The sequence below is a fragment of the Rissa tridactyla genome, chromosome 1 (genome assembly GCF_028500815.1).
Source record: "Rissa tridactyla isolate bRisTri1 chromosome 1, bRisTri1.patW.cur.20221130, whole genome shotgun sequence".
In the NCBI taxonomy this organism is placed as follows: Eukaryota; Metazoa; Chordata; class Aves; order Charadriiformes; family Laridae; genus Rissa; species Rissa tridactyla.
Window position 1 is genome coordinate 145,421,693 of NC_071466.1, and position 22,931 is coordinate 145,444,623.

A 22,931-nucleotide genomic window follows, 5' to 3' on the forward strand; every position below is an offset into this window, starting at 1 on the left:
ATGCATTTAGCTTCAACAGTTGATGTAACATAAGCACAGTATGAACAGGAAGCATTTCTGCTCAGGATCAAAGCCCTGGTTACCTTCTACTGCAAATGCCGAGTGTCAGGGTGCTGTTCTTAAGAAATGAACCAATACTCCAGAAACATCTGTGCTCAAACTCTGGACCTCCAGTTTTAAGCAAATGAACCTATTATAGAGTTTTACATCTGGGTGCAAATGATGTGTGGAACTTTCTGGATTTCTGGAGTAGCTTCTCATTCAGTACAGGAGGCAGCAATGAGAACAATACCCTAACATCAGATTTCTAACTTGAAAATAGCTTGGTTAAACAGCAACTGAAGATATCTGTGAAGTGACTAGTTGTTATTCCTGGAAAGGGAGGAAGAGGGAAGAAGTACTCTATTAGTATAATACCGCCTATCAAGAATTTGACTGCACTCCCCATGCTAATGATCCAGACTGAAACTGTTTAAACAAATTCCATTTTATATCTAAAATGAAAATGACAGAATGTACCTTTACTCTATCTGTCCGGTTATTGAAAAGGCCAATGCGTCGGATGGTATTGAGGATTGGATCATTGCCATCGTCAATCATGTTGTGGGTGGTCACTGGAGGCAGACAGTGTCTCTAAAGAGAGAAAAGGCAATTCATAAGCCAGACAGAACTGTTGGCAAAGAGTCCTGCTACCATTTTCTAAGGTTAGTGGAAGACAGTGGAAGATTTTGTCATCGATGTGGACAAGTTTTTACCCTTGCATTTTAAGGTAAGAAAGGAAAGCTATGTTCATATAATGTTGTCTTCTATATAACTAAGGCCACAAATGAGACCATAAAATCTGTCACAGGACTCAATATAAAGGTATTTGTACTAACTTTTAGAAAGGCCTACCATTTAATTTTAAAGGTTTTTAGTCAATATGTTATGTCTTGTTAAGAGACTGATTTTACATATTTAATAAAAATGGCAGAATCTGGGCTTCAGGAACAATGCCAAGTTCACATTTAGTGCAGAAGAAAAGAATTAGGAATTTTGGGGTCCTGAGTGTGACTGGGGGAATATCCATGAATTCCCCAAAAGAATTAGTTTGGGCCATTAAAAACAATCACAGCTAATCTTTAAATGTTACTGCGGAGAAGTATATTTCCTGAAAACTTTTTCAATACGTGCATATCACTATGTCATACACAATCCTTGTACACAGTCAGGTTTATCATTTATACTAGATGTTTGTGTAAATAATACATTTTCTGACCTGAGTTGAAAAGATGGCTCTTTTCATAATGGTTATATCATCTCGGTCGAGAATCTTGTTCAAGTCTGGAATTTCTCCTCTGCAGAGGCAACACAGAGCCTATTTTAACAAATGCCTTATTATCAGTTGTATAAAGAAAATGAAGAAATGTCAAACAAGGTCTGAAGTCTGCTGATGTCAACATGAATCTTTCCTTTGTTTTCATGGCCCTTCTATATTCCCTACATTTTGTTCTCCCATGAACTCGCTGACCTTCCAATTATCTTCCAAAAAAGCGAAAGAATTATTTTTTCTGTTTTCTAGACACCCATTGTTTTTGCTGATGTTCCAGTCCTCTCCTCTATGCTTTGGGTCCTTCACTTCCAACTGTCTTTTGAAAGGATATAATTAAGCCACTAATAAATATTACTTTGTCTCTGGTGCTTTTTTAAGCTGAGGTAGCTAATTTTTGACAGTGACTAAGCCTTTGTGGTTTTTTTTCTCTGTGATTTGCCTACTGAACATGTAACCTTGAGAGTCCCATATCCTTCTCCTTTGCCCTTACGATGCATGTCAAAATTTCTTACACAAAGAGTAGAAGCACAAAAACACCACAGGAAAGCCAGCTGAACGTGTGGCTCTGCAAGGCAGAGCAAAGTAACATATAGACTCACTTTAGCAGGGCATTGTAGAGTTTCTTTCCAAACTTTTCTTTCACAGATTGCGCAGTGTCCCTAGGAAAATAAATAAATAAATGTATAAAAACAGGAGAATCCAGGACAAAGACAGAATAAAAGAAATTCCTGCTGTTGGAAATTAAATTGTGCTTTCACGTGTGCTGATGGAATCAAGAATGCAGCAGCAGACAAAGGTCTGGTTCTCAAAGCTCTTTTATCCAGACAGCAGCCATACTGATGGATTTCAGGACAACTGAGGATTTGACCTGCATCCAAAGATGAAGGCACTGTGAAAACCAGGAGCAGACCTCACCAGTGATTACTTCTAATATTTTGCTCTGATCAGTAGACCAAGCTTTCATCTAAGCTATGCAAAAGAGAGCATATATATGACTCTGCACAGAGAAACATGCTATTAACATTGGACACTAACCAAGACTGAAAGGTCTCCAATTTAAGCCAACCTAGTAGAAAGATCTAAGTTAAAAGAGTTAAACAGATAGGGATTTTAAAGCAAGCTTCTCCCATCACTTTCTGCCCTATTTTCTAACTCAAAGACTTTTGAAAACAAGTGTTAGACTAAAAGGTAGTTTGCCATAAATTGGTTTGCAAACCAAAAAACTTCCTGGAAAGCTCAGGCCATGTTTTAAGCTAATAATAAAGCCTGTGCCAGACAAATATTGTATTTTATCTAAGAAAGAACTCCAGTGAACAACTCTTCTAAACACATTATATTATCCTGCCCCTAGCTGAAATAACTTGAAAGTACAGCTGGAAGTGCTGTTGCTAAAACAGCAAATGCACTCTCAATTTGAGTAAACCACCCACTTCATGGAACTTTTCCTAAGACAAAACTTGTTAAGTAAAACCCTAAACTTTACAAGGCTGAGAATCCCACATACCTGTTAGCTGCTCTCTCCCAGCTCACACAGACACAACAGTGGGTTAGTTAACTTTGGACGAGTTGCAAAGCAACTTAAATGTTAAACCAAATCCCAGCAAGCTAGTCCCCTCACGAACATATTTTCATAGACTCGTGCCATGAACAATATCCAGAACTTTACCCAGACAGGATAGACCACTTTTTCAGAAGCAGAGGAAACAATTGATTTTATATCCCCGATCAGCCATCGTCTATTCCTTTATAAGTGCCAGCATCTTCTTGTATTTAATTTCTGTGGCATCCTTAAAATAATCTAATACTATTATGTAATATTGATATCAGGTGGCTTTTCCAGGAGCTCCAGATTATGATAATGCTGCATATGATGATGCAGAGGGTCTTTTGATTTTCACAGACCACAGTGGGAAGAATAGCTGGAAACAGCATTTTTTGCATGATTTCACATCTTCAGGTTTACCTTTACAGTTACTATTGTGCCTGCATTACTGAGTGCCAGAGAAATAACCATGTAGCAGAGATACAGCAGCGATACAACTGCACTCACATTATTTTCCTATAGTTCTTGCGTACACAGTTCTCATTAAAAACTCTGGCTATGTTACCTCGCTTTAGCCATCTACAGTTTAAGATAGTTGTGCAGATCCTCCACACATCCGCGGAGGGTGACAGTCCATTTCAGAGGATGATTCCCTTCACTTATCTATTCCTGAAGTGGTATAGGATGAAACATCATTTGGAGTGAACCATCACGCTCCACTGGCAGTGAACGCATCTCAGAAGGAAGCCAGAGTTGGACAATTAATTCCAACCTCTACATTTGTGGTACCTGTTTCCAGAGTGGTAACCAGGTAGAATGTTTCCTTTAAGTCCCAAGAAGTTGCCTTGTGGTGACTCCAGGGATAATCTGGAGAGTAGACAGATTTCTCATATCTGTCTCCTTTTCTAGATATGGCGAAAGCTAAATTATTTCAATGATCCTTGTTAAACTGTTTCTGTCACTGTTTTTGTGCAGGTTTAGTATCTGTTTATCAAAGACTTCAACTTGATTACCGATAGCCAGAAACTGAGCCAGAGATCACCTGCTTGGAGGCAGTTAATGAGATAACAACAAAAATAGTATCCTTCTCTTACAGAGTACTTTTCATCTACGGATCTCTGAGTCGTTTAGATTTCTATCGTTTTATAAATATAGAACTGGCATCACAAAGAGGTTAAACAGTGTGAGACACAGGCATAAAAGCAGAAGCTAGGTCTTGTGGGTTTTAGTCCCTTAGCCTTAAGACCAGGTTCCTTACTTCTGCAGTAGAGTTTAACCGCTCTTGCCACCTGATAAGGTGCACATTTCCATTTCCCTGCTTAGATAATTAATGTGTAAATACATTGAGTGAAATGGCATTTTTCACTTTTTTAAACAAAAATCATCCTTGATAACCCATCGCTGATTTTCTTTATGAATTTCAACCTTCAGTTTTGCCACATCTCTCAGCTTAGGAGCACCTCACAACATATGCCTTTTCCTATGTAGAATCATGTAGCACGTAAAGATTAAATCTGACCCTGCTTTGCTTTTTTGTTTGGGAAGTTGTAAAATTAAAACTGTTAAACTGAGAAGGGCTGTGACAATTTTCCCTTTATAACTCTAAGTTTCACTGCCTGGATATGGCCATTGCTTATTGTAGGCTATACAGAAAATGACACACATTTTTTATCAACTGTTATTCTGCTGGAGTAGACAGTACAAATTTCCATATTTCTAAATAAAGGAAGACGTGTATTTAATTTCTTTTTCCCACTGGTGGCAGAGAAGCTCACTCTGATAAATTAGCAGGTGGTCCTTATTTTGTGGAAGGTCAATGGTGTATCCAATTAGAAACAGTCAGAAGACATCCAGAACACCAAATTTTCTAGAACCTTTGACTTTGGCACTGCAAAACAAGTACTATTTTCTAACTTGTTACAAAGAATAGCAAGGCAGGTTTACTAAAAATAACCTAGGAGAAAAAAAAAGAGGAGTATTTGCCCTTATTTAAATACATTCTAGTTACCCACAATCCTTGATTTTGCCAGAGCAAAAAGAAAGACCATTATTCTTCATCACAAACTTTTGCATGTCTCTTCAGTTCACTGAACAAGGCCCTCAGTGAGAATGGCAATTACCAGAGCTGCTTCCGGACTGCTTGTCCTTTCAGGGTTTCCACATTGAAATTGTTTGTCTTTGCTGGCATGATGAAGAACACAACAACTGTAACATTAGTCTTATGAACCTACATGGACACAAGATGGAGAGAAAAAAAAAAAAATCTCACTCCAAGGTATCACAGACAGTATGAATTAGTCACAGGAAAAGCCAATGCACTTTGACTGGTTGTCCAGGAAGGCTCTGATCTTAGACCTCTCCCCTTAGCTATGAAGTTTTTGTCAAGTCAGAGATATAGCTGAGGATAGATACAGGTAAACAGATGTCACCCAGTTTCAGTTTGGGCAACAGAGATCTTCCTGACTTCTCATGGTTTAGAGGTCATGGCATAGGATGTGCGCATAAAATGCAAAAAATAAAAATCCAACACACATTCTCTCACATGACACAAACTTCATTGGCTCAAGGGAGTGAGCAATTAGTTTACTAGCTAGGGTGGGGTATGCCCAGACATGGGGCAAGGGATTCCCTACAGCAGCAAGCAGAGCTACCTTCTGTAGCAATAGTGCCCCAGAAGTGTGGGCAGAAAGATGCACGATAGCAACCACTGTCTACTTGAACCCCTGGCAAAGAACCTGCCAGATACACAAAAAGCTATAAGTAACTTCTTGCTCATCTCTCGCATCCGGATACTGCAAAGGCAAAAAACATTGGCTGTAAAATCTGTCCCTTTACTTATTGACGGTTTCACTTGCTGGTTTCCCCTGTGAGCTAACAAGATTCAGAATACTGGCCTCCTGAGGGATACCTCACACAGAGCAGAACAAGGTTGTAGCTCCTGTCAGCAGGTATTTAAAGAAGAGCTAAGGGTGAACTCTGTTCAGAGCTGTAAAACTTAAATTATTTTTGGATTGCCTCCATTTTAAACTTTGAACACACAAACATACTATGAGCATGCCTTTTCTCAGATTGAGGTACAGGGAAATGTGTAGTTTAAAATAAACTATTGGAGTCGTCTATCGTTTTAAGGTTCTTCCCTCTCTTCAAGGCAGGTTCAAAGTCCATCATGCTATGATCTCAGAGTGTATCAATAATCTGTTCCAACATTCATATTTTATTTCCAAAATGTTAGTGAGGTTTTTAAGTAGCAAAGAAAAAGGACTCTATAAAATAAAATAATTCCTTCAAATGCTATATATTTTTTAGGTTCAGGCACACCACTGGGAATCATTTAAGAAACACCATCATTCCCAGATTCACAAGTAGTACAGGTATTCTGCTGTTCTCAATGGAATTACCTCTTGAAATAATTACCGAGCAAGTGTTCTTTGAACAGGTAATTGGGTGATAGCATGCATGTTGGAACAGTAATGCAATAAAGCCAGGCCCAGCTTATGGAGAAGCAAGTCCCAGCACACCGTTCTAGAGAGCTTTGGAAAACTAGCCTCAGTTTCCTTTGACTTTCCATCAGCCTAGCTTGTCATTGATGTCATATAAATCATTAGATACAATAAGAGATTGCTGTAATCATTGCTCAAACAATTCTTTCGCTCTTACCACATAAGATCTTCCACATTATCAGCGTTTATAGTTTATAGCTATGTAAATGCCACAGAAAGGGAGCTGACATTGCACAACATTGCCAAACAACTAAAGTCGGTTGTTTGTCAAAGTTGTAGAAGAAATACATAAGTTATGTGAGGTGACCTGTTGTGTGAGTGAATGGATTCAGTATTTCCAGAAATTCCACTGGACTTAGTGGTGTATTAATAGAAGGTGGCAGTAGAACAAGTGTACTTGGGACTTTAAAAATTAGTATTTCTTCAGCCCTGCTGACAATAAAGCGCCGAGATTTTTATCCACTTTTTCCACATCATTTAAATGATAGAGCACAAAAGACAGAGTCTGGGACAACAGCCAATTGATCCTTGCTAGATGATTGAAAACTTATTAGCATTTTGAAAATTTTTTATTTTAAATGTATTGGTCTTTTGGACACATCTGGAGACATTTTCAGTGTCACCTCATATGTGGGTACTAAGTGCTCTGCTCTTTGATCATGACAAGGCTTGATCATGACAAGACTTATCTTCACTAAAGTATTCCATAAATTCATTTATAAACATTGAACTCATTTTTCACTTGAGGAAACAGAAGCATGGAGGAGTGAGTGGCTACCCCACGCTTATTCATCAGGCTACTGCCACACTGTGAATTTTAATGCAAGATTCCTATCCAATGTGATAATAGTACTCAAAGATTTAAAAGATCATGGTCAGGTCCTAATGAATTAAGGAATTTGCTTAAAAAGATATTTTAAAATTGCATCATTAAAGCATTGTTTTTATTTGCCATCTAATATGTAAACCTTATTTACCTCAGGGTAAATTCTTGACTCGTATTTTCAGTATTTTTCTCTAAAACAAGGGAGGTAACCATGGATTAATTTCTTGAACTATGTAATTGATTATTTTTAAGCAGACCAAGATTGTTATATACTCTGATGATTCAGGGAGAGAGCTTTATGAAAACTCTGAATATTCCATTATTTTCCTATAAATCAGAGTATGGCATGGAAATTCTTGCAGGTGACTTCCATAGTATGGTAAGTTTCAGCATAAGCTCTATGTTCTCTACATTTGCAGAAGCTTTCTTACCCTCAGCAAAAAATTTAATCTTGATAAGGCTTCTAGAAACATATCAGCTCCTTTGTTGGAAAACTCATATCTCCCAGCAATGAAGAAAAATAAGGTGTTCTCAAGACTGAAGTCAAGGTGGCTGAAACCAAGCAAACAAATAGACAAGCACAAAGTATTTCTCAAGATATAATCAAACAAAACACACAACAGCTTTCTACTCCTGAGGACTTTATTATCCCAAGAAAATAAAGAAAGGGAGGCTTTTCTGCTGTTCTTTAAATTAAGATGACTATCTTAATCTGATAAACCGCATCTTGGGTAAATACTGAAAAAATCAAGACCTTCTGCCTGATCCCAAAATCCGTTAAGCAGAGTTAGAACTGGTGTCTAATATTCCTTTAGCCTCTGACTGAGAAATCCCAAAGTATTAGAATAAGTTGGTAACATTTCACCTACTCTGTGAAGTACTTGTTAGTCTTCCTGCTTTGGTTCTTGCTTTAAATAGTGTTGGACAACCATTGCTAATTTTTGAAAAGTAAAAGCATACCCATAGAAATGACCTCGAATGAACTCTTGGATCCTAGCCTTGTACATGGAATGCAAATTCTGAAACTCATGCATTGCTGAAAATTTCTTAATGTTCAAGCCATTTGGGGTGACAACATCTGGAAAAGCAGAGAAAAGGCAGAGGTAGACATCTTCAGAGTCAGAGAAATCTTTCAGGAAAGAACCAGCATGTCTTTCAGTTGTCAGTATGTGAACAGTTTATGTACTGTTGTTACTCATGGATAGGGAACAGCACTGTCTAACACAATGGTCTCCACCAGCTCACTCTACAAAGCTGTTGTATGTGGCACTTGACTGTCTATAGCATTGAAGTGGCTTTGCACCATCTTGACCTGTACTCAAGATTAGCATAGACCCTGTGAGGTCTTCCCATGCCCTTTTGTCCTGTCAAGACTTAAGTAATGCCTCCATTTAGCCATATACTTTTTGTGCAATATGGCCTTTACCTCTTTATTCTTGGTATCACTGTTGCTTGCTTTATTACTATAGATTGAAACTGTGCTGTGCTATTGACTTGTTTATTGCATGGCACAAGAGAGGTCTGTTTTGTCAAGACTTCTGAGGATTTACCAGAAAAGGGACAATATAAGAACACTTTAAAAAGACGACCATTCAGCAATCTGTTGGATTTCTTCTAAAAATAGCCACAGAATAGTATGCTTTACACTTTTATGGCTGCTCTCCTCAAAGACTCCAAAGTATCTTACAATTAAAATTTGTTCATTTCCAGTATCTGCTAAGACAAGAGTTATAGGATATACCATAGAGTTATAAGGATAGGCATAGCTCATTCCAACCAACACTGAAATTCAGTCACTCTTCATCTTTCTGATAGAGCACAGCAGTTGTTTAAAGGCTTGCCATAAATCTAGTTAAAGTAAATGAAAAGAATGTGATTTTCTTTTATTTGAGTTGGCTTATGAAAGCCATGTATGGAAATGAAAGAGGAGGCTGGTTCCTCAGCGGATGTGTTTCATAGTAACACAACTGACGTCAGTAGACTTATACTAATTTATGATATCAAAGAATCTTCAAAGAAGCAAGGAGTGCTAATTGTTAAAGGATGTACTGGTGTCTATTTCATACTTTTCTCCTGGAAAGTGTCAACAGGTGTCTCGTAACCACAATCATTAACTGTAGTAATTTTAAAAGATTTATGCATCACCCAAAGAACCTTCAATAAGATCTCATTCCCTACCACACATGGTTCATGCAAGCAAAACAGCATCTCCTTTGATCTCAGCGCACATGGTTAACTCTCCCTCATACTGATGGGAGGACAGTCTCTTGCTTGCCACTGATACAGGACTTGAACATTACTTCTACTGTGGTCTTTCAGTCAAGGGTGCTTGACATTCAGGGTTTCCTGTCCCTTCCCCTAAAAGCACAGGTTTGTGTGTCTAGCATTAAGCATCTGACCTAGTACAAAACTGTCTCTTATTTCTGGAGAGACTTAGGGAGACGTTTTTAAAACATCTATGGCTCCTTTGGTTGATTACATATCAAGATGATCTTAAAATAAGTACAAACGGTTCTCCATATGTTGTCCAGTGTACTTGCTTCACATTTTTCATGCAAATACTGTGGCCATTTTTAATTACTTTCTTGAAATTTACAGTGTACTTTAGCAGAATATGTATTTCCCTGTCAGGTAAGTGATCACCGATTACTCTTTGTCTTGTAAAGCATTTTGAGACTCTTTAGGTTAAACAGCAGTACATAAAAATATAACCTTTATTAATAACCATGCAATATAAAAAATTTTGATGGATCTGTCTTGAAATACCACATTTCAAACTCAAGACCAGTCTTTACCAAGAAATCTTTACTTGTTAGGTACTTGTGATTTAGTTCTCAGTGACAAGAAAGGAGAGTCTTGGTGGGCCTGACAAGAAAATTAGATACTCAAGGTTTTGACAAATATGGTTTGATAAATTATGGATCAAATAACAGCAGCAGCAAGTGAAATCAGTGTAATGCAAGAAGTCATTCTGACAGGTTTAGACTGGCAAATCAGCCTTTGTCCTGGTGCTAAAGGGGCTTTTCCAAGTGATGAAATTTATAATTTAAATTATAATCCAAGTTTAACATTAATGAGAAGTAACAGACTGCTATACTTACCACATTTCCTCAGTTATTTTAGCTAACAACTTTGTTACAAAGTTTACCTCCCAATCAATTCAAATGCAAACAAAAGTTAATTGTGCCAATTCTGCATCCCTCTTCTAAAATTTTAATTTTAAAGCACATTGAGAAGTGTACAAATTCTTTCAGTATTCACGTTCCTTTGCAGAATTCAGTCTTAATGATCTACTGAAAGATTGCTGACCTTTCTGAACAACCAATGTCTATGCTGATTTCACAACTTCAGAGAGAATAAATAGTACGAGAATAGACTCCTACACAGTTTATTTGTGGTCTAAGATACAAAGAAACTATTCCCATCAGAACATATTTTTCCACTTATAATTGTCTCCTAGAATTCAGGGTACCAATTCCTATAGGATTTCTTTCTAGCTGCGTCAACATGAAGCACAATATGTCAATTTTTAACCCAAACATTAAATATATTTACTTAGTTTCTTCAAAGTTTCAAGAAAAATAAAAAAAATCTCAGGCCTGTGGATCTCTGTGCATGGAATTCTCTTCAGCTTCAACTGACGTTCTATCTGTGAGCAGTCTGCAGATTTTCTCTCCCAAATTAAACTGGATTCAGACTCATTTCAGTCTCCTAAAATCCCAAAACATAAACTATGATTTTCAAGAGTAGCTATTGTGGGGTGAAGCCTCGTGCCAATATAAAACAGTTTCAAAAGCCTGACCTTCAGAGATCATGTGCTCTGCACCTGGTAAAAACCAAGACCTTTCAGGGATATCCCAGATTAGATGACTGAACACCTAAATTACTTTTAAAACATGGCTGTCATATTTAAAATAAAAAGGAAAAATCTCTTAAGTTTATCATCCTATTGACAATTTTTTGCAGTTTTTCCCCCATGATGCTTACCTGCAGATGGAGTATTGTGGCTTGTCCTTATAAAGCACTCTCCTGATTTAGAGAGAACTTTAAGGACACATCAAATGGGGATCATGACTTTATTCAAACTCCATGCATGGAACACAACACGGTTTGTTGGTAAGTTCCATATTTTATTAGACTAATACAAAGGGGGAAATCAGACAAACTGTTGGGCACGTATCTCAACTATTTTTTCAAACTGTACTGCTTGGTCTATAAGAAAATATTGTATCTATTGAACTTATCACGGTTAGGTCCTAAGATCAATCATGGCCACAACCATACTGCTATTCCTAGCCGTGAGAGATACAGGGAAATAAACTGTAATGATTTACAGTTTGTTTTTTGCCTTCTCATCTCTTTCAATACTAAGTAAAGAAAAACAGCATTAGCACTGGAAATCAAAACTTATCTAACATTCTGTTTTGCATATGAAACTTTTTGCTACATTTTTAAAAGAATATATCCATCATCTCTAGCAAAGCAACAAACCTCACACTGTAAAAGATGGTGAAATGAATTACAAAGGTTGCAGCTTCTGCTTTCATCAGTTGACCTGAATATACTACCATAGACAAAACTCCTGAAGCTGAGATGTCCTTGCAAAGAAAGCCTAATGTCCATGAAGTTAAACTAATGCTCTCCTGGAATGGTAGTTAAATGTTGAAAGTGGTGCTGAACTTGATTTCTTCTGGATTACATATGCTACTAGAATGTGTTTCAAGAACATTATCTGCACTTTTCTTTTGAAAATTGGTTATTCTCTGTAATGTAGCCAGACATACACATGCATGTGTCCTTGTTCTTCATGTTTTTGTACCTGTCTGTTGTTTTCATTCAGTCTGAGGAAATGTTGGTACTCAGAGGAAATATAATAAGAACAGAATTCAGGTCTTACCAGGGTTTCTTTTAAGCATATGTTCTGCTTCTATAGCTGTTATCTGTGAGACTGTGGTGAACACATGGGCACAATGTACAGATGCCCGTTCCATACAGTACCGATGGTAAATTTGTCTCTCTCCTGCTTCCTTGTCAATGTCAAACTGTTAAATAATAAAACAAACAAAAAAAAGACCTGTGTGATATGCTTATCAGACTTATTACCACAAAGAAAGTTGCTCGTGTTAAGCTTGATTTCCCCATGGAATAAGAATCATGTGATTATGCTGTTGGTTTCTCTTTCTGGTTTTTGAACTACTTTATCAACTTCAAAGAGTATGAAGGAGCAAGAGATGTCTCAGTTCTTGCATGTTTGTGAAAAAAAATGTCAGCTCTGCATTGGAGGGAGACCTAGATTAACGATCCTGTGAAAGGTAAGGTACCATGCTACTTGGCGATATGTCATACTGCATCTTTCCTGGGCTTGTTGAAAAACTTGGAGAGCAGGGAAGTCGCTGGTGACTGAGGGTAGAGGAGAGAAAAGAAAAAAGGAATGGGGATGAGTAGAGAACTTGGGGACTGGGTAGAATGGTGGGAACCATGGGTAGACAGGAGAGAAATGGAATTGTGGTAGAGAGGTAGGGTGTAAGAACTCAGTCACAAATCCTGAGGGAACAAAGAAAACAGAAAATGAGATACTTTCTGGTACTCAGAGATGTTCTTCCTCCAACTCCACCACTATTTTTTGCTGCTCCTTTTACTTCAATTTGAATTCCTTTAATTTCTAAAGGCAGATGCAAGTTAAACTGCTAGATAAGACCATCCCAAACACCAAAGTATTTCTAAATCACCTTTAAACTTTGCAGCTACCCCGTTTTTTTTAGTGAGCTTACATTATCCTGATGGGAAGAAAATGCACAATACCCATTAAACCCACGCTTAAGTGTTCAAATGTTCGCCAATGCCCACTGCAAAAGCACTACAATGTAGTCTAAAACAGAATAATGCTTATGGGGTGTCAATGATTACAATTAAGTTACAATCCTCTTAGCCTTACATGATGTTTCACTTCTGGGAACAGAAGCTTTGACCTCCTAAGGTCAACAGCATGGGCACCAAATAGACTATGTGAGATACATGAGAGTGACAGTGACTCTCAATGAGCTCTGTCATTATCACTGCCTAATGCTAGGTGCAGTCTGATTTTGATTGCATTTGACTCTGTAACTTCATTGACCATAATAGATTTAACCATTCTTAGAAGCCAGGCAGGCAGCACTTTCTATAGTTAGGACTATATGACCTTTGCCACGGCTAGTTGCTTTTAGAACTTTAGAACTTAGAAGTAAAGCTATTTAGACCACAGCTTTTCATGCTGAGTACATGCTTAACGTTGGTATAGAAGATATTTTAAGAAATTTCAATTTCTTAAATTGAATAATTCTTAAATAAGCAAATGCGAACCATGTCAGGGAACAAGATCTAAGCAAATATTTTTTTATTTTTACTCAGATAGGTATAGATGTAGATATAGATATGTTAAAACTGTTTTGCTAAGAAACTTAAGTGCTTTTATCCACCGAGAACTCTAAGGCACACTCTAAAGTGGCTTCCATTATATTATTTGAAAGTGCCATCTTAATGTGACCAAGAAAAGGAGTCTTGAAAAATTTCAGCTGAAAAGTTCTAGAGAAACTAGATGGTTTCTCTTGGTATTGACGATCCTCCATGTCAAGAGTTTCTAACCTTACCAAAGAGATTTTTAGAAAACCTAGGAAATATGCTTTACCGCATAACATGCTATACATTATGATACCATTTTTTCAGTTGTATTGTCATATATCGTATTTGCCGCGTTCACCATGAGAATTTTGGTGCATGAAATGCAACCATGTCACAAAAGATCTTTTCTCCAGAACATAACATCTCATTTGTCACAGAAGTTGAATGGTAGAAAAAGCACAGGGCAGGAGGGTAGAGGAAGATAAAAATAAAGCTGAATTAAATTGCCTCCTTAGAGTGCCACAGATCTCCAGCATGATGCTTTGCTTACCCTAAACCAAATCTTCCACATGCAGTTCTTAACTGTGTGTTCCTCCTTTTCTGGGAGACTACCTTGGTATCTTTAAGTTTGATTTGTTGAAGTGCTGAACATTCAAATCTGCATCTGAAATCCAACGTACCTATGCTCTGAGGTTATAATGCACTTCATACTGTTAACTCAAATAAAAGCTTCCCTAAGAAAAAGTGGATGATGTAGCTATCTCCCCTCATATGGGTGTGATAAACTAATTAATTTTCCGGAGCATTCAGATACCACTGATGAATGCTGCAAAACAGCTCTTAAGAAATATGTTCTTCAAAGCAGAAATCTTAATTACACATTGTAAATAAGGTAGGAAGCTGCATATTGAACAATAATGAAACCCAAAATCATGATGCTTGTTCAACCATTCTATGTACCAAAGATACAAAATAGGACAGTTCTTTAGCATGCTCGGCAAACACACAAATGGGGTGGGATACCACTGCACAGTCAAAACTATGCAAATTTTTTCAAATACATCTGATTTTGTGTTAAAAAAGATTCAAAAATTGCTAGCAAACAAATAGCCGGCCAAACTTTACGAGGTTTTTGCTCTCTTTTCCCTCTTTCACCAAGAATGGGTTCTTTATAAAATGTAATTAAAAAGTAAATTTGGGACATATACACTGACTGTAAACAAACACCCCCGCCAACACTAGAAATGTTCATAAAAGGGTTGCTCGCACTATGGCTTATTTCTTGGTAGCTTTTATTTCTTTGGTCGCATGAAAGCATATAAAACATTTAACATGTACACATATTGTTGTTTATTTCTTCATTGCTATTCATTTTTTCATCTTCTGAAAATGGGAAATATTTTATTTTGCACATGCTTGCATGACTTTTGGCACGCTTTTTCAAAGGTACATAATTCCATGCCTATTAGCAAGTATAAACTGAGGTCACAGAGTTCTCACATTTCATTTGCTCTCACTCTCCAGCAGTTCCCTCCACCGATCGGTAAAGCAAGATCTTGACCTTTGACTTCACTTACAGTGTGGAGTTAGAAACCTCACTGCGCACCTCTGAGCAGGCGAGACGAGTGACTACAGAAAATAAGCCTTAGACAAGTTGAAGGGCAGGTTAAATGGAACTTAATTGATGAGACAGCACAGGAAACAAATTTAGTCCACACAGTATTGTGCAAAGACAGCTGAGCTTGCTGTGACAGTATTATCTCCAGAATTAGAGGCAACACGGGGCATGGCACCGTATTGAGCCAATACGCTGAAATGAAGCGGAACGCTAGTGCAGCTAGTTTGCTCTTCACCCTCAAACGACGCTTTCTGCTCAGCAATTGGCTCTGCTGTCTGAATGCTTGTCTGCCGTAGCTCAGGCATCTGTGAACTATGTTCCATAGCATTCATGTTCAGCAAGAGCAAAGCAAAATACCTGTGAAGTGCGTCACGCTTACTTTTGTTTGTTTGCTGTTATCAGCAAACGGGAACACTAGCAAAGTCACAAATGAAAGCTGCATCAAGAGAAAGGTGTCTATGCCAGAATTAACTCTTTATAGAATTACTTAGGTTGAAAAATACCCTTAAGATCATTGAGTTCAACCATTTCTTCCCTCAGTGACTTTTAAAGACTAATGACTTCAATATTCCACTGTAAATATTCCACTGCTCCCAGTGAGGATCCCCTCCCATTCTGACTGTTAGAAACCAAGCAGATTATTAGCACTTACATGATGGCAAGGGGGGAAAAGGCCTGCCTTATAAGGCCACTCTAATTTCAAAGCAAACCAGGAAGATGTTCCACAGGCTTTGGAGTAAAACTTGCATTTGTTGCAATGCAATTCTGAGGAAAAATTTCATCTCGTTTCTGTTCTTTCTATGGATCCAAGTGATGGGCATAACATTTCATTCACGTCTCAAAATTTAGCATGCTAGAGGGCACAGTAAGTAACCACTGAACCTCCCAATATGACATTCTGGTTAAGACATCTAAGATGATCTCTGAATGCAAAAAGGAGAGAATATCAAGCAGTTATGGGATACTGTCGTTATGCTTCTCTTGGAAACAGTGAGCGGTCATTGAGGTAATTAAAAAAAAAAATCCAAATCAGACATTCCTACTTCAAAATAATAAAGACAAATTTCAAAGAATTTACAAAAGTGCAAGAAGAATGATTTGAGAGTTGAAAACCAGGAAAGACTATACCAGCTATGTAAATACTTTTCTGAAAGACAGATAAATTATTTGTCACAGTCTGCATACAATCTATAGATACTGATACCAGATTATGCTTTCAAAAAGAAAAAAAATAAAGTATGATGAAAGCCAACAGAAGTTAAATCAAGACAAATTCAAACTGGAATTAAAATACATAGTTTTGATAATGAATAACTGTGACACCTTTGCATAAATAATATAGATTCCCCTCACCACTTGAACCTTACCTCAAGAGTGGATAATATTTTTGTATGTAGTTTGTATCTCAAACAAAAGGTATAGGTTTGATGCACAAATTTTTAGCTGAGGATTTTAAGCAGAGAAAGAAATGATCTCTTCTGGTCTTTAAAATCAGTGGCACACTCAAGTTCACAAGGTGATTCTGCAGTGGAATCAGGAACAGTCAGAGATAGGCCTGAAGTTCAAATTCCTAATCTAACAAAACAAAAGGTAGAATGGAAAGATCTTCACTTCTCGCATAATCTCACTGGCTGCCATTGCCTGAATTATGTAAGAATTACTCTTTTTAAAATCCAGTTTACGTCAAATATAACTCCCATTGAATTTTATCTTGTGCAACTAGAATTTTCATTCTGGTATAGCTCTGCCATGGCAAGTAAGAATGAAATTCACACTTCCTGGCTTAAGTCAGATTTCCATTAGCTGCTCTACTAACAAAGCGGATCAGCTTTGCATAACAGCGAGCTCAGTGACAGCCGGGACAGTACTGTACTAAGTGGAATGAGAGCTTGTGCTCCTATATTGTCAGCATAAAAGCTCTTGACTATTCATTTTCATTGGGATTTTTAGTACTTTTCCTTTGAGATCTCTTGGGATAGAATTCTCCACCACTTTGCAAACTAGATTCATCTGCATTTGTACGAGTTGAATGTAAAATGTTACTAGGTCTAAATAAAAGTGTTACGCATTATCAGGTCAATCTTATATAGGGAAAAAGGCAATGAAGAATTAGACTAATTTCTTTTTCTTCTCTTTAGAGCACTTTTTCCATTATAACTTAAGGTGATTTTTTAGTAAGAAGCATCAGAGGCTGAAGCCTACAAATTTCTCCATTATGCCAGGCCAGTGGTCCACAAAACCATTTCATATGGTCACCTCTCAGATGAAATTACAGGTTAGATCATTTGCCAAAAAGGACTGCTCCCGAGACAGCTGTCTATTCACCTTTGAACTAGCCTGGATCATCAGTATCTCTCAGTCAATTTATGAAAGGTGGTGGTCTATTTAAAAATCCACAGGGGTGAAATGAGACCAAAAAACCCACCAAACAACCAGACAAAAAAAAAAACAAACAACTAAATCAGATAGTCCCCTTAAACAATGGAGAAAGCAATAAAAGATGATTAACATTCTTGATCTTCAGCTGAGAAGTCAGTTCCTCCCAAAGAGAAAAAGGCTGCACAGGCTCAGGACCCTTTTTACAGAACTTTCTACCTGCTGGATTAGCTATTTTGGTTCAGTTTATCTTAGCAACAAACATAACCTTACTTTCTGCGGTATAAAAGCTACACTGGACATGGGGACAATGGGAAAAAATGCATTGCTGGTTTGTCCTGGTTTGAGGTAAAACAGAAACAATTTTCTGTTCAGTAATTTTTAAGACAGTAAACCGCTTCCAGAGCAATGAGACCTGATTGTTTATAAATGTATACCAAGGAATGGTACACAGAGAGACTCTTTCTTGTACTTATTGCTATAACAACCAAGGTCAGCTAATTTTGATACATGCCCTATTAGAGGGTCAGAAGCAGAAAAGGTTAGAGGGGTCACGCATGTGGGGAGGAGGGGACAGGACAGGTGACCCAAAACTGACCAACAGGGTATTCCATCCCATCTGCTTCATGCTCAATATAAAAGCTGAGGCATCAAAGGGTCAACCCTCTTTCTTCAATGGCCTTCTCACCCTGAAGGGAGATGCTTTCCCTTCTCTGAAGGGGAGAGAAGTAAAAGCGAGCATCTGTCATTGGTTTTATTGGCCAGCCCAGCCCAAACCATGACACAGTTGGACTATTTAAATCTGTGAAACTTCTTAAGCATAGTTAAATCTATGATAATATCTCTGTTGGGAATTAAGCTCACTACATACCTTGCTTGTTACTGAAATTATAAAGTGTTGACTTTGGAAGAGTTCAAGCCAGTAACCTGTAGGTAGGGTTAGCAGTCCCTGATCCAGACATTTACCATGGGTTCTTCAGATGCTTAAAAGTAAATAAAAATATCACTCAGTGTACCAGTCACCATGCAAGTCACCTTCTGTTTTGTTCTTTTTGTTTTCCCTGCCTTGGTTCCTCCAGAATCAAAGTGATTTAAATGTGAATCTAGGAACTGAAACGGACACTGAATCACTGTTACAAGGTTATCGGCTCAGGGTTCCTTAGCTCAGACAGAGCCCTCTGTTTGTTACACGCTGCTGAGAACACAACAGTGTTACTGCTCCCGTGCACACTGTTAAGCGTTTAACACCCAGGTTTCCACTGGAGCAGAGGCAGCTAAATTTCTCCCAGTCCAGATGAACTCAGTTAAGACTGTAAGAATATAAGAATTGTATAATCTCATACAGTAACGCTGTATAAGAACCAGGATCCTGTCTCTAATTGAGGCAAAGGGCAGATGGCTCGGGAAGAGGTCATGAGTCAAGACAACATTACAGTCATTATACCGAGAGTGCACCCTCCTATCTTCCAGGAATCTACTGTTCTAATCTACTAGGTTGACTAGGTTTTCAGTTCCCCAGAAGACATCCTCCTACAGCTCACAGGCTGACATGTGCCCTCAGCTCACAAAACAAAGAGTTTTGGTAGCCTACGGTTCAGGCCTCTACAGGATTTAGGGAGTCCATAAGAATCACGCATCACAGCGTGGCAACCCTTCACTAAGTCATTCTTAGCTTTTCCCCAAAAGACTAGTAAGGCTGAAGGTCAAGTTTTCACAGGATCGGTGTTTGTGAGGGCTATCAGAAGAGCACAATGGAGCCTCCCCTTCCAGCTTTATCACCTGACAGGGGCTGTTGACTTGAGCTCTTTGTTCACAGAAGTGCTAGAGAAAATGTCAGCCACCCTGCACTGCACAGCCCTTTGCCTGATCATTGATATTGACGTTCACTCCAAACAGGCTGGGACTTCGTCCAAAGTCTTCTCCGGTCTAAAGCTACTGACCTTACTGGCTTACTCCAAAGAATACGTGTGTACCTGCTATACTTGTGCCAATTGGCACCTATTGAGCCTTGCTAGGATGGTGAATTAAAGTGGTATTTTCCACAGTGGAATCCAGAGAAAGAAAGAAAATCTCTGTAATCCTTTACATTTTTAGAAAGGGACCTTTCAACTCATCTTGTATCTTCAGGTCCTGCTTATCTACAGGGTGCTTTAACACTGAAGCGGAAGAGTGCTGCACTGTGTGGGCATATGCACATGCACGTCTGTGTGCGCAGAGCAGGCAGGGCTGATGGACAGTGGAAGACAAATTGAGAGTGTGTTACAGTGTCAGGACTAACAGGAAATATTACGTTGAGGAACACCACACTGGCCACACACACTCAGGGCACTGTGAAAAGAGAGAGAGAAAGGACTGTGAAGATGCAGGTTTAGTATCTTTTATCAGTCATCAAACAATCATAGCACGGTTTTGCCTGTGGATTCCGCCGTTGAATCCTTCGACATTGCAGAACAGCACTTGGCTTCAGAGGGGTGAGTAGAGCTCTCTCTAGCAGGCGTTATGAGCCAGGTTTCTGTGGACTGTGTTGTGGACTAGAAAAGGGAACAGGAAGTTTCCTCTTTCCTCTGCAGTAGCTGTGCATACCTGATTGTCTCTAGGCACAATTAAACCATAGCCTTTCCTTTTGTGCTGCAAGCATTTTTCTGTGTTATGTGGCACAGCGCATACTACAGTTGCATCTTTCCCATACATCGCAGCTGCTGTGCTCAGAGCTGGCAGAAATTGCGTTCTAACCATGAAACGCTGATCAAAAGTGAGAACTTAAAGTAAATTATTATTATCGTGCTTTAAAGGAAGAAAATTATGCAACGGCACTGAAACAGGAAAACCAGCTACTCTACTTTGGGGTGGGAGAGGATGACACACCCTAAAAATATATTGCCTCATCTAAAGATTAAACACTAGGAAGCCTGGAATAATCTTCTCCACTGGACAAATTGCTTGTTTGGCCTTAATAGTTTACTACTAGAAGACACCAACAAGAATAGCCTCTGAAGACTTAGCTATCATCTGTATCATTTAATTACTGTACTCCAGATCAACCTCTCATGTTTCTCAACTGACTTTTGGGCCAGGTTGACCTTTTTACAGCCAAAAAAGCCCTCATTAAGATATCTGATCTCTTACTAAAAGTTAACTTTGTCAGGGAGAGCTTTAGCATGCTATAAGCATGTTAAACAGTAGTATAACAGGTGGGCATTAGTACCTTTAAATATCAATCCCTCCACAGAGGGCATAAAGCATTAAGGTCCAGAAATCCACAAGTTTCCTACCTTAAATGTTATTTACAGCAGTTTATAATAATACTTCAAAATGATACATATGTTTCATTCCATATATTCATAAAATAAAATCTGAAGAGAAATTTATGTATTTATCATGCAGCTGATAGTTACTAATGGGACTTGTGAAGCTTTGCAGAAGGATGGACAGTACCTTATCACATAAAGTTGGCTGTGTCAGGTGTGAGCAGTAAAAATTATATTAATACCATGACTAGATTATAAATGTATTAAAATCTGTAAGATGTAAGATCATTACTTTTTCTTTTGATTCCACAGACAAGGGTGAGGTCCCCAAAGTTATCATGAAGGAGAAAAAAAGGTTGCTTTTGAGAAAAGCAGGCTATTTTACCAGAATACCTGTAGTTGACCAAATTAACCAGAAGTCTAAAAAAAAATTTGATTTGTTTTGTATTTCCTTTACAAAAGGAAGACAAGGCTCTAACATAGTAATTTTAGCATCAGTTTGTAAAACAATTAGCATTCTCTTTTTTTTAAAAACTCTAATTTCTCATTCTTAGTATTACCCCCTCCTCCTTTTTTTACTATGGCTTCCTTACTAACAAATTATCTGTAAGATGCAAGGCTGAATGAATGCCGAAGAGTCACCAATTTCTCAAGTGTTAAACCTGAAACTGCAAGGTTTTAGTTCTTTCAATCTAGGTCTGTCCAGAGAAAAATAATTTAATGTGACTTTAAAGTTAGATTTGGCATATATACACATAAGGAGAATATGAGGGAGTAGGAATGTCTAGACTCCTGAAACGTGGGTCTGACAGTATGACTGGGTTATTCACACTGCCTCCTTAAAGCGCCTAACTAGTGTATCTGATGCAGGAGGCTAGTTTTCCTAGGTGATGGGTGGAGACAGATCTTTCAGATGGTAATTTGAGGATGTTTACCTTTCACTGATTGTGAAGAGGCCAGTGTAATTCCACTGATGACAGATGGAGCCTAGGAGGAGTAACCACCTATGTTAGTTATCTCATATTGGGCAGAGAGAATTCCCCCTAAACACCACCATGCTGCAACCTTTACGTGTATGAGTAAATGAGTAGACAGTGTCTTTTACTCTTAGTGTGTTCAGTAGATTCAATAATTGCCTTTGGTGTGAAAGGAAAAAAAAAAAAAAGAGTAAGGTGAATGACTGTTTCCATGGAGTACAATGGACTGACAATCTATTCTGTGCTTCTGAATAAGGCCAGTAGCACACTACTGCTTGGGCCTTGTCTTTGGAAGATGCTGCTTCACAGAGTATCAAACTTCAAACATCGAACTGAAAATTGCCAAGTGAGTAATTTTTTTTTCATTTATTTTAGCCAAGGAAATGCATGGACAGTGAATAAAGCAGTTGTTTTAGCCTTTTAACTACCTCTACCCTCAGTAAATGCTGGAATGCAAAAATCTCCTGAACTCCGTGTGTCTGTAACTGTATTAGAAATCTCAGACCAAGTAATGTACCTCTGCTGAAGGCAGTGCTAGAGACACCCGTGTCCTTGAAATGTTGGTTTGTGTTATGCTTTGAGCGGAAAGAGAACAGTGAAAACCAAAACCACTAGACAGTTTACAAAAATTCCAAGAAACAGATGTGGGTCTTTTGAACTCAGAAAATACTTCCTGCATTTTCCAGTTACAAATTAAGCCTAATCTGAGAAGCTTGACAGTAGGATTTACGATTTGGAAGAATTAAGTAGTAGGCTGGGGAAAGAAACAAAATAATAGAATTCCACGGTAGTTTCAGCAAGAAGAGGGCTACTGGCTATTTTTTCTACTGCCTTTCATTAAGACAGACCACTGTGAGGCAGCACCTGAAGTGTCAGATGATGAGTGCAGCTTAATAGGTTTTACATTCACTGGTTACTCATGCTGCTAGCAGTAATTCCCAAACCATAGCAATCAACTCAAGCAATTGATGCCTTTCCTGAACACAAAGGGAAAGCTTTTCAAGGATGCTTGACCTGCAGCAATGTCTGGGCCTGTAACTTTCCCCTTGCTTTCGAAAAATGTCCCAAACCATTGCCAACAGAGGTTCTTAACCTTCTTTTCAGTCTCCTACTGCTGAAATATTACTCCATGTATCAGTGGATTGGACTA

The 22,931-nt window shown here is 38.2% G+C and overlaps 1 protein-coding gene across 3 annotated transcripts in view; it reads right to left on the bottom strand.

Moving 5' to 3' along the window:
* GYS2 (glycogen synthase 2) overlaps nt 1-22,931 on the bottom strand; it is a 57,655-nt gene that overhangs the window by 18,066 nt on the left and 16,658 nt on the right. For 2 of the 3 annotated variants that reach the window (XR_008464535.1, XM_054189064.1), the window contains exons 5-11: nt 12,079-12,223; nt 8,142-8,259; nt 7,613-7,733; nt 4,976-5,082; nt 1,912-1,971; nt 1,259-1,337; nt 520-633 (exon numbers count right to left, since the gene is read on the bottom strand). Coding sequence is in view for 2 of the 3 variants with exons in the window: in XM_054189064.1 (XP_054045039.1) it covers nt 520-633; nt 1,259-1,337; nt 1,912-1,971; nt 4,976-5,082; nt 7,613-7,733; nt 8,142-8,259; nt 12,079-12,223 (744 nt within the window). In the remaining variant the exon portion in view is untranslated. The remainder of the gene's footprint in view (nt 1-519; nt 634-1,258; nt 1,338-1,911; nt 1,972-4,975; nt 5,083-7,612; nt 7,734-8,141; nt 8,260-12,078; nt 12,224-22,931) is intronic. The other variant, XM_054189065.1, reaches the window with a different exon arrangement.